Source organism: Petaurus breviceps, unplaced genomic scaffold (assembly GCF_028583685.1).
Source record: "Petaurus breviceps papuanus isolate PSGF00001 unplaced genomic scaffold, PetGlider_PUasm1.0 156, whole genome shotgun sequence".
NCBI classification, from domain to species: domain Eukaryota; kingdom Metazoa; phylum Chordata; class Mammalia; order Diprotodontia; family Petauridae; genus Petaurus; species Petaurus breviceps.
In genome coordinates, this window is record NW_027185720.1 from 12,733,069 (window position 1) to 12,744,129 (window position 11,061).

General features: G+C 48.0%; 1 protein-coding gene across 3 annotated transcripts; it reads left to right on the plus strand.

Annotated features, from left to right (window-relative positions):
• Positions 1 to 18: 18 nt before the first annotated feature.
• On the plus strand, positions 19 to 10,856 carry MPST (mercaptopyruvate sulfurtransferase). 3 transcript variants are annotated; one of them, XM_069082075.1, is made up of 3 exons: positions 19 to 68; positions 5,269 to 5,911; positions 10,126 to 10,856. In XM_069082075.1, the coding sequence occupies exons 1-3, from the start codon at positions 63 to 65 to the stop codon at positions 10,422 to 10,424; spliced, it is 948 nt and encodes a 315-aa protein (XP_068938176.1). In that variant the 5' UTR covers positions 19 to 62; the 3' UTR covers positions 10,425 to 10,856. The 3 variants fall into 3 exon arrangements, with proteins under 3 accessions (XP_068938176.1, XP_068938177.1, XP_068938178.1); XM_069082076.1 differs by lacking the exon at positions 19 to 68 and adding an exon at positions 1,088 to 1,237; XM_069082077.1 differs by lacking the exon at positions 19 to 68 and adding an exon at positions 1,089 to 1,237 and having other exon boundaries at positions 5,274 to 5,911.
• Positions 10,857 to 11,061: the final 205 nt, after the last annotated feature.

Here is an 11,061-nt window from a genome sequence, read left to right on the forward strand (position 1 = left end):
CTTGGGGCCCCTTGAGAGTAGGAAGAGTTGAATTTGCCTTGGCTGTGACTGGGAGTCCGTACATGCAAGTGTGTATGTTTGTATATGTGGGTTTGTGTGTGGGTTTCGCCCCTCCTCCCCTCCCAGAGAAAGAGATGGAGGAAGGGAAAGAGGAGAAGGAGGAGGAGGAGGAAGAGGGGCGTAGTGACAGGTGGCAGCCCAGTTGAAGGACTGGGGGAGGGGGGATTCGTTTAAAGCCGGGAGCAGTTAGTTCCTAAGACAATTCAGTAAAAAGCTGAACCACATCTTGGGCTCTGGCCAGGGGAGAGTTGTAGCCAGCCCCGAAACAAAGGTCTCCTATGGGAGGCAAGCCCAGATTCAGAAATAGCCCCTTCCCCAAAGCGCCCCCAACTGGAGAGGGAGGAGAGATCGTGGCACCTCTCCCTAATTCCTGCACCTCCTCCCGGCTAAAATTTTTTTAGGCAACTCGCCAGCTGGTGGGACATACCTGATCCTGCCCTAGCCTCAAAGCTCCACTTAACCAGAATCTCCAAAACAGAGAGAATTAATTTAGGCAGAATATGCAAGAAAGTGGGGGTGGGGGAAGGGTAGGTAACCTTGGGACCTTGGCCCCTGGACTGTGGCTGTCCGTTCCGTCTCTGCACCTCCTCCCCTTTCTCCTCTTCTCCCTTTCACTCCTCCCCCTCAGTGGACCTCTGGAGAGGTGGTTGAGAGCTGTGGCCAGAGCCCTGGACCCGAATGGCGTGAACCTGGCCAGGAAATCGGGCTTCAGCTGGCTCCTAGCTGTGTGACTTCGGGCAAGTCCCCTTCCCTCCACGGACCCCCGTTTCCTGCCCTGTCCAAGGGAGATGGTGGTGGTGGGTGTTATCCTCCTGGTGCCCGGGACGGTCCTAAGAGCTAGGTTCCCTCAGTCCCACTCCATTTGTCCTTGGGTCAGTTCCCCATTGTTTTCCTTTCTGCCTCATTGGGCACCGGCCGCCAGACAAGTCAGCGCCTTCCTCCCCAACACTCCCTTCGCCGGTCTGCCGCCTGTCACTCCCTCTCTCTCCCCTGTTCAATAAAGTTAGCTGGTTCAAAAAGGGAAGCCCTAGACTGGGCCCTGCCTCTGTCCCTCCCTCGCCGCTTGCCCGGCCCTTGGATCGATCCCTCCTTCCTGCGCTCAGGGCCCAGCCCATTGGCGTCGCCGTCGCAGGGGAAGGGGCGGAGAAGCCGCCAGCCTGGGCCGGCCCCTACCGTGGTGAGTGAGGACGTGTGTGGGGTGGGTGCTGGGCCCCCGACTCTCTCTTCGGCTCCCAAATGTCCTCTATCCTCTGTCTCCTTCCATCCCTTACGTCCCTAGCTCTTGGGGGAAATACGCCTAGCCTTTACCCCTGTCCAAGGTGCCCAAACCTCCGCGCCTCTCACCGCGGGACGATCCGAGCTCCGGGAGCTCTGGCTCTTCCCCAGGGCCACCCGTGGAGTGTAGGTTGGGTAAATGAGCTGGGGGTGTTGAAGGGCAGCGGGAAAGGAAGGTTACCCTCCTTCAGCCTAACACAGCTAGGAAGGGGGGGAGTAACCGGAAGCCCAGGAGAAGAGCGCCGAATGACCCCTAGCTCGTGTACTTTAGTGGTGTTTTGGGGGTGCCCGCTGGGACTAAAGTCAGTCTAGCATTTGTCCAGGGCTACTCTTACCCAGGGGTAAGAGGGGCAGCCATTTGGAGATGCAGCGAGCTCTGAGTAAGCAGGCAGAGGCCCTAACTGGGTTTGCAAACGACCTCTGCTCTGTTACTTGAGCTGTGTGACCTTGGGCAAATCGGGTGACCTCTCTGAGGTTCAGCTTTGCCTACCCTGTAAAATGGGGACCGGATTAAATACTCTCTAAGACATTTGGGGCTCGGAAAATCCTATGAGGCTAGTAAGCCCTTCTCAGCCCTCTACCCCACTGGGCTCCTTTTATCGGCACCAGGAATTTGGGACTCCCTTCCGAGGGAGGTTCAGTCAGTGGCTCCAAGCCACCTAAGCCTTGGGACGACTCCTGTGTAGCTGAGGAAAGATGCAGCTTCAAGAGGTCCGGGTTTGATTCCTGGATCTTCTCCCTGAGCCTCAGTTTCCTCATTTTGCAAATCACTTCTGAAGTCCACCTCTTAAATCTTTTTGCCTATTGGTTGTAGCAATGTAACCCTGAACAAGTCATTTCTTCTGGGCTTCTGTACATTTGCCGCTGGGGACCTTTTCAGCTCTAATCCTGGATTCTAAAGCCATAGACTGACTGGATTGAGAGCTGGAAGGAAGGTTAGAAACCATCCCACAGGGTTGGAGTCAGAAGACCTGAATTCTAATTCTGTGTTGGTTCCTTACCATTCATGCACCTGTATGAATGACTGGGTGACCCTTTCCCTTTCTGAGCTTCTGTTTCCTTTTCTTTGTCAGCCTCTGAAATTTCAGTTCCAGACCACCTCTCAAGTTCCATGCTCTCTATGTATCATTTGTTCTACTCCCTCAGAAATTAAAACAAAACAAACAGCTCCTATGTTTGGGATGGTGGCTTTCAATTCCATGGCCCTGGGTTCCAGTCCTGCTTCTGAAACTCCCTTATTCCTTTACCTACTTTTTGAGAATGAGGATACACCTGGATGTGTAGGAGGTGTTGGCTAAGCTTAGGCTAACCTTTCCTGACCATCATTAATAAGTGATCAGAGAGCAAAACCCAGACTTCCTGAGAACCCATCCAGGCAGGGACACTGAGCTCATCGAGGAGCTGTACATGGCTGAGGAAGTTCAGGTACCACCTTTCCCATGATTGTCCCCTATCCAAGCAACAACTGTGGATTTCCTTTGCATATGATTTGTATTTAGGCAGGTGGGGTTGTGTGGTAGTGGAGGGAGCTTTCTTACTAGAAGGAACTTCCTACACCAAAGAAATCATTGGTTTAATTTTTTTTAAATCACATTTAATCATCTGTATACATGTATGTGTGTATGTGCATGTGTGTATATATATATATATGTACATGTATATATTCTCCTGAATGGAATGTTAACTCCTTTAGAGCAGGGCAGGGACTATCATCATTTTTCTTGGTTCATTTTTCATTTGGTCAGTCTTTCCCCAATGCCTACTGTAGAATGGTAGACTCTGGTCAGACAGAATTGAGTTTGAATCCTGCCACAAACTTGGTTCTCTGTAACTCTCAGCAAATAAAAATCTCTCTGAGCCTGTTTCTTCACCTGTAAAATGAAGAGGATAATAACATCTACCTCAGGGTTGTTGTACAGGTCAAAGATAGTCTAGGTAAAACACTCTATGTGTTGTTGTAGACATGAGCTAAAAGTGAAGTGACTCAGCCCAAGTTCCCACAAGGAATGAATAAGTAGGAATTTGATTGGAGGTAATAGGATCATAAACAGGACTTGAAGGAACCTCAGAGGTCATCAGGTCAGGGGGAACTAAGGCTCACACACTTAGAAGGACTTAGCCTAGGTCACACAGTTGTTAACTGAAGGAGGTAGAATTTGAACCTGGGTCCTCTGATTCCTCCAGCTGTTCTCCCCCCCCCCAATAGACTTGTGATTTCTTTGATGTAGAGAATTCTGAGGAACTCCTCTATTAATTCATATCTAGTCATTTCATCCTTGTTTGCCTCAGTTTCCCCATCTGTAAAATGGGGACAATAATGGTACCTTCTTCACAGTGTTGTGGTGAGGCTCAAATGAGATCATATTTGTGAAGTGCTTAGCACACAGTAGGTGCTGCATAAATGTTAACTATTATTATCATCACTGTCTATACCTGCTCAGCATCTTGTAGTCTTAGAAAATCACCTGGGAGCATGAAGAAAGGAAATGACTTGCCCAGGGTCACCCAGTCAGTGTGAGTCAGGCTCATTGGAGTAGGACTCTTAGTCTCATAAGCCTCCCCTCCCTACACCACACTATCCTCCCTTTCATTCGAATGGTATAAGCTTTTAACATTCTTGGGGAATTTGACTGAATTGTGCTGCAAGGAGAGTCAATAGAATTTAAAATATCAGTGCTGGGAAGAGCCTTAGCACTTAGAACTGTCATCGAAGGCAAGAACATTAGAATAAAAGATGTCAGAATTAGAAACATGGACATAACATGTCAAAACAAGGAAGGGTCTTGGAAATTATTGAGATCGTTCAGGCCCCCTCATTTACAGAACTGGGAAACAGCCCAAGTGAGAAAGGATTTGCCTGCAGTCACCCAGGTAGACGGGGGGAGTGACAGAGGAGAGATTAGATTCCTTATAGGGCATGTGGTTGGCATTCAGGAGGGCATGTGCAGGACTAGTTCCATCATGTGTACAGTCTAAACTCTAATGGTCAGTCTAGTCCTGTCTTTGCTAAGAAATTGCTGCATAGCTTTGGGTAAGTCACTACTCTTCTCTGGCACCCTTTTTTTTTTTTGAAGAAGCAATTGGGGTTAAGTGACTTGCCCAAGATCACATGGCTAGTAAGTGTTAAGTATCTGAGGCCAGATTTGAACTGAGGTTCTCCTGACTCCAGGGCCAGTGCTCTATTCACTGCGCTACCTAGCCATCCCCTTCTCTGGCACTCTTGAGTCTCTCTCATCACCGGGAAATGTGCCAAGGAAATCATAGGGAGTGGATGTCTCTAGGCTCAGGATCACCACTGCCCAAGGGATCACACCCACATCTCCTGCCATTACATTAAAGGATCTGCATCTGCCTTCTTGCTTGCCTCTCCATTGCATAGAACCAGTGTGACCCATGAAATCCTGCTTTCCCCAAATTGCCCCCTAGGGACATAGTACAGGTGGAAGAAGGTTTAATTTGGAGTCAGGACTTGGGATTCAGGTCCTGACTCTGGCACTTCCTTTACTTTGGCTCTCTGGGCCTCAGTTTCCTCATTTGTAAAATGAAAGGGTTAGACAAGATGAATCTCTGGAGTCACGAGCTGTTTTCTGCCCCAAGTAATGCAGGTATCCTCCCTCCCTTGTCTCCAGAGAATGATGGTCACTCTAATCTCTGTGACTGAGGCCTGGTGGGTGGGACAGGGTGACTTTGCTAAGTCAGCACTCTTGAGTTCACTGAAGCTAGCTATTTGCTGTGTAGTGTTTTTATTGGACTCTGACCGCCCCTCCCTCCTTTCCTCATTCCCTTCATTCATTCTTCCCTCCCTTCTTCCCTCCCTCTCTTTGTTCTGCTCTCCCTGCCTCTTGATAACACAAATTGCAAATGGATTCTAGCCCTCCTCATGCTTACCCACCTACCTGCTCCTAGTTATTGATTCTTCTCTTCCTTGCCTAGTCTAGAGGGTTCCAGGAGACCTCAAGTTCTGCAGAAGCTGCTCAAAAGCCAGGCGTCATGGCTGCACGATCCCTCTTCAGAGCTCTGGTATCAGCCCAGTGGGTAGCTAAGTCCTTGAAGGAATCCCAGCCCCTGAAGCTGCTAGATGCCTCGTGGTACCTGCCCAAATTGAAACGCGACCCTCTGCAGGAGTTTGAAGAAGGTCACATCCCTGGAGCTGCCTTCTTCAACATCGACCTCTGCAGCGACCGGACGTCCCCCTATGACCACATGCTGCCCAATGCTGCCGAGTTTGCTGAGTATGTTGGCAAGCTGGGGGTGGGCAATGGCACCCACGTGGTGGTATACGATGCCAGTGAGCAGGGCCTCTTCTCCGCCCCCCGATTGTGGTGGATGTTCAGGGCCTTTGGGCACGAGACTGTCTCACTGCTAGATGGAGGGTTAAGGAACTGGAAGCGGGAGGGCTATCCACTAAGCTCTGGCAGGGCCCGCCCAGTTCAAGCAGAGTTCCAGGCCACCCTAAACCCGCTGTTTGTGAAGACCTACGAAGATATCAAGGAGAACATTGAATCACGCCAGTTCCAGGTTGTGGATGCCCGTGTGGAAGGGCGCTTCAGAGGCATTGAGCCAGAACCCCGGGAAGGTAATATTGTCTATGACCAGGTGGCAGAAAGATCACACAGTATTCTTCCTACCTGGGGGATTGTACCCAACTCACTTCTCCAATCTACTCTTCCATTTCCTCCTCTTTAAAATGAGGGGATGGGGTCCTAAGATCCTAAGTTGAGAGCTGTAACGTTTCTTAGAAGCCACTAGTCCTACTTCCTTATCTTATGGTGGAGGAACTTGAAACTCATAGGGTTCAAGTGACTTGGCCAAGGTCACACAAGACAGGGAGGAAAAACCAGGCTTTGAATCCAGATGCTTTGATTCCAAGCCCTATTACTCTTTCCACAGTACCACATGGTATCTTGGAGTATTTCCAAGATTCCCTTTCCAAATCCACGATTAAAATAAACCATAAAATCATGGCTCTGAAGCTGGAACAGGTCTCAGAGGCTCTCAAATCCAGCCCTGCCATTTTACAGATGAGAAAACTGAGGCCTAAAGAGGGACTGTGATGCAGGATCATTTATTTAAAACCGAAAGGGACCTTGGAGCCCACCTACTCTGATCCTTTCGTTTTATTGGTAAGAGCTCTGAGCCCAAGTGCCTACGGACGATCCCATATGCCATCAAATATTGTCCCAGTTGGGCTCCATCCAGACATCCCCCTGCCACCATTCATCTTTTCCTCCACAAATAAGATAAGTCATATCAGGTGATTTGCAGGTCTTCCAGTACCATGGACATTCGAGCTCTTAGCATGGGCTGGGCAGCAGTGGTGGGAGAGGTGTGTTTGCTGCTGAACACATGGATTGGGAGGGGGCCACTGGCTCACTGGCTAACTTTCATGCCCTGTGGTCTGCCCTCTGCTCCCTGCTGGAAGCCCTAGTTGTCTAACCAGAGCCGGGGTGAGCTAAAGTGCCTAGAGAACATGAGGAACAGACTGAGGGAAACTGAGGATCAGTGTGAGAGAGTGATAGCAACAGTGATGATAATGAGAACAGCCCCCATTTCTATAGCTTTACATCCATTGGCTCATTTGATCCTATGTGGGGAAGGGGCTGTTTGTTGTCCCCATTTTACAGATAGGGAAACTGAGGTTTGGAGGGGTGATAGGATCTGCCCAAAGTCCCCCAAGTTGTAAGTTGTTCAGTCATGTCTGACTCTCTGTGATCCCTTTTAGGATTTTTGTGGGAAAGATAACTGGAGTGGTTTGCCATTTCCTTCTCTGGCTTATTTTACAGATGAAGAAACTGAGATAAAACAGGGTTAAGTGACTTGCCCATGGTCACACAGCTAATAAGTGTCTGAGGTCAGATTTGAACTCGGGAAAATGAGTATCCCTGACTCCAGGCTGGGTGCTCTATGCACTGTGCCACCTAGCTGCCTAGGTTTTCAGAACCAGAGCCAGAATTTGAACCCAGATCCTTAAACCTCAAAATCATTCTAGTATTCTTGGCTTCACCTGCCTTGAGCCACTGTGGGCTTTAGTTTTCTTATCTGTAAAATGGGGATAAAAGAATAGCTAAACATTGATTGACCTACTCTGTGCCAGGCAGAAGAACCTAGGAGACAGTGACATAAATAGCTCCTGCCCTCAAGAAACTTCTATTCTAAAGGGGAGGGGGGTCATCACCTAGAGGACAGTGGTGACCAGGGAGGGAAGCTTGGGTCTGAGCAGTCCCTGAAATGGGGAGTGGAGTTGTCCATGTACCCTCTGTACCTCATTGACCCCAAAGATGGGATGTTTTTGGTAGCTGGGCTGGTCCTCAGATGGCAGGCACTCCTTGATGCATTTTGGATTATGCCTATGTACTGCTAGCAGAACTTTCTGGAGCTGGAGTCACGTGCATGCCTAGGAGAAGGCCTTCAGAGGGGATGGCAACAGCTGGTGAAGTTCTTCTAGATACTTAAGTATGGGGACTCCTTAGAGTCTTCTTTCTGGACCTGAGCTTGGGCTGGATGGACCAGCCACTTGGCATACCTCTACTCAAACTCTGGGTCCCCTCAGGTATTCAAACCTTTGGGGATATTTAATTTGGCTTGTTTCCTCATTGTCTAAATTCAATGTAATAACTGTGCCAATAATAATTAGAAAATCTCAGTGGGAAGGAAGGAAGGAAGGAAGGAAGGAAGGAAGGAGGGAAGGAAGGAAGGAAGGAAGGAGGGAGAGAGGGAGGGAGGGACCTCTCTTGTCATAAGTTCCAAATGAATTAAATAAACATGAAAGTCTCTGTAGACTCTAAGTCTTATATGATTGGTTGTTAGCTATTATTTAGTTATGAAGTTCTTGTTTAATTATTTTAATTTATAACATTAATGATCATAGTCAAGCCAATAGTCATTTTTCTGTGCCAGGTACTGTGCTAAGCACTGGGGACACCAGGAAGGGTCACCGTCATTTCATTTGGCACTTTACTAAATGCTGACTCAGCCTCTCAACCATCCCTTGAGGTGGAAAATTTGTAATCATTATCCTCATTTTGTGAAGTAGAGAAATGAGGTTCAGAAAAGTGAAGGTGGGACCCAGAAGGCTGGGTCTAAGACTCCAGGCTCTCTCTGACTGCCAAGTTAATTACTCTGCCTACATTCCACTCTACAAGCAGACCTTGGGGCAATATCTCCTGGTTGTCAAGGTCTTTAAGCAAATGGATGTTTGCATGGCTGTTGGTCAGGGATATTGGAATTGGGGTTGCTACTTAGGTGCCAGGTGATCTGGAGGACCACTGAGGTCTCTTCCAGCTATGTCATTGTTTGGTCTGTCTCATACTAGTCCTATGATCCCTTACCAGCTAGTCAGTCTTTTGGTCATAGGAGAAAGTAGCTGGCTCTTAAGTGCCCCCACCTCAGACCTCGTTAGGCACTCTGGTATAATGAAAAATATCCTGGGGATTTTCAGTCAGAGAACTGGGTCTCAAAACCCAGATGTTAAGACACCAATGACCTATAGGAGTTTAGGAAAGTCCCTTTGCTTCTAGAAGATGTTTCTTTATCATTGTAGACAAGGAGGTGGGGTAGATAAAATGCTATCTAAGGTCCCTTTGCACACTTAATTCTCTGACATTGTCCACTCAAAGCCAGTTTGCACCTCTCCCTGGTCATGTTCTTATTTGAGTTCCAAATTCTCTCTTTACCTCCTGCCTGCCCTCCCCACTCCTTTCTTGAGAAGGCAAGCCATTTAATTTTGTTTTTATACATGTAGGATCATGTAAAACACATTTCCATATTAGCCATGTTGCAAAAGATAACACAAGCCAAATAAGGATAAAGAAGTTAAAAGAATAATTCTTCCATCTACATTCAGAGTTCATCAACTTTTTTTCTCTGGAGGTAAATAGCATATATCATAATGGGTTCTTTGGACTTGCCTTGGAACATTGTCTTGATCACAGTAGGTAAGTCTCTTATGATTGATCATTGCTACAGCATTGCTGTTACTGTCCACAATGTTCTCCTGGTTCTGCTCCCTTCACTTTGTATCAGTTCAGTTCAATCTTCCCAGATTTCTAAGAGCATCTTGCTTGTTATTTCTTACAGTACAGTAGTATTCCATCACAATGCTATACCACAACTTGTCCCATCCTTCTTCAGTTAAATTATGCCTTTTTTCTTCACAATCTCCCTTCAGACTTTATTTTAGGATCCAGAACTAGAGCTAGAAGGTACTTCAGTCCCTTTGTCTCCTCCATATGGCAGACAGTGTGGTACAATGGAAAGACCACTGGCTTTGAAGTCAAAGGACATGCATTCAAAACCTGCTTTCGTCTGTTATTTTCTCTGTGCCTCTAGGAAAGTCATTTACCTTCCCTGGACCTCTTCCCCCTGACCCTCACACCCATAAAAGAAGGGTTGGACTAAAGAATCTCTGAGATCACTTTCCAGTTCTCTATGTACTGTCCCTATGACCTATGTGACCTTAGGCCAGTCAATCACTATCCTGGGCCTTAGTTTCTTCTTCTATGAAATGGATTAAATAACCACTGAAGTCCCTTCCAACTCTAGATTTAGAATTTTATAAACCCAACTACCTCATTTTACAGATTAGGAAACTGAGGCCAAGAGAGGGGGTGATCAGTCAATCAGTAGCCATTTATTAAATGCCTACTATATGCTAGGCACTGTGCTAAGCACTGAGGCACAGGTAGTTAGCTGCAAGGCCAGGATTTCAGCCCAGCTTCTCTGACTCTCTCCATCCTCCCACCCTCCCTGCTATTTTCTACCTCCCACTGAAAGCCTCTTTTCCTCCTTTAGGCATTGAACCTGGTCATATCCCTGGCACCTTGAACATTCCCTTCCTCGACTTCCTGACTGAGGAGGGCCTGGAGAAGAGCACTGATGCCATCCAAAGACTGTTCCAGGAGAAGAAAGTGGACCTCTCAAAGCCCCTGGTGGCAACTTGTGGCTCAGGCGTCACTGCCTGCCATGTAGCCCTGGGTGCGTATCTCTGTGGCAAGCCTGATGTGGCCATCTATGACGGAGCCTGGGTGGAGTGGTACATGCGTGCCCAGCCTGAGGATGTCATCTCAGAGGGCAGAGGCAAGACTCTCTGAGGCCAGGGTAGTCAGGGGCCTTCCCTGCTCCCAGGCCAGCAGCCTTTACCACCCCAAGATGGGGGGTAGCCCAACCTAACAGTTTTTCCTGTCTTTTTTAAATACAGTGGCCAAATTTATTTTTTTTATTCTCTAGGTGTGGCTTGGGGGGCACACCCTACCTCTCCCTTGCCTTGGGGAGGCCCTTGGAATATTCCAATTTGGAGACAAAAAACAAATGCCATCCCTCAAGGGGCGGGGGGGGGGAGCATATGGAGGTGCTTTTGGCAATGGTGAAGGGATCTGTCGGGTTTGGTTGAAGTGGTGAATGAGGGAAAAAGAGGGGCTTGCCTAGCCCCAAATGTGGTCCTCTGAAATGTAGCCTGTGCTGATCACCAGACCTACCTCCTCTATCTTTTGCTGTCAATAAATGTGAAGTGTTTAATCTTTCTATACAGCCACCTATTTCCTCCTGTTTGAAACCAATCTCTGAAAACCATAGTGGGTGCAGCACTATGGGCGTGGGCAAAGCCGATCACTCTTTTAGGGCTTTGGGAGAAGCCATTCTCCTAATGGCCTCCTTAAATTAGAGGGTCAGGGAAATTGTCCTTGAATGAATCAATGAAAAAGTATTCATTTTACCCTTACGAGCACTGAG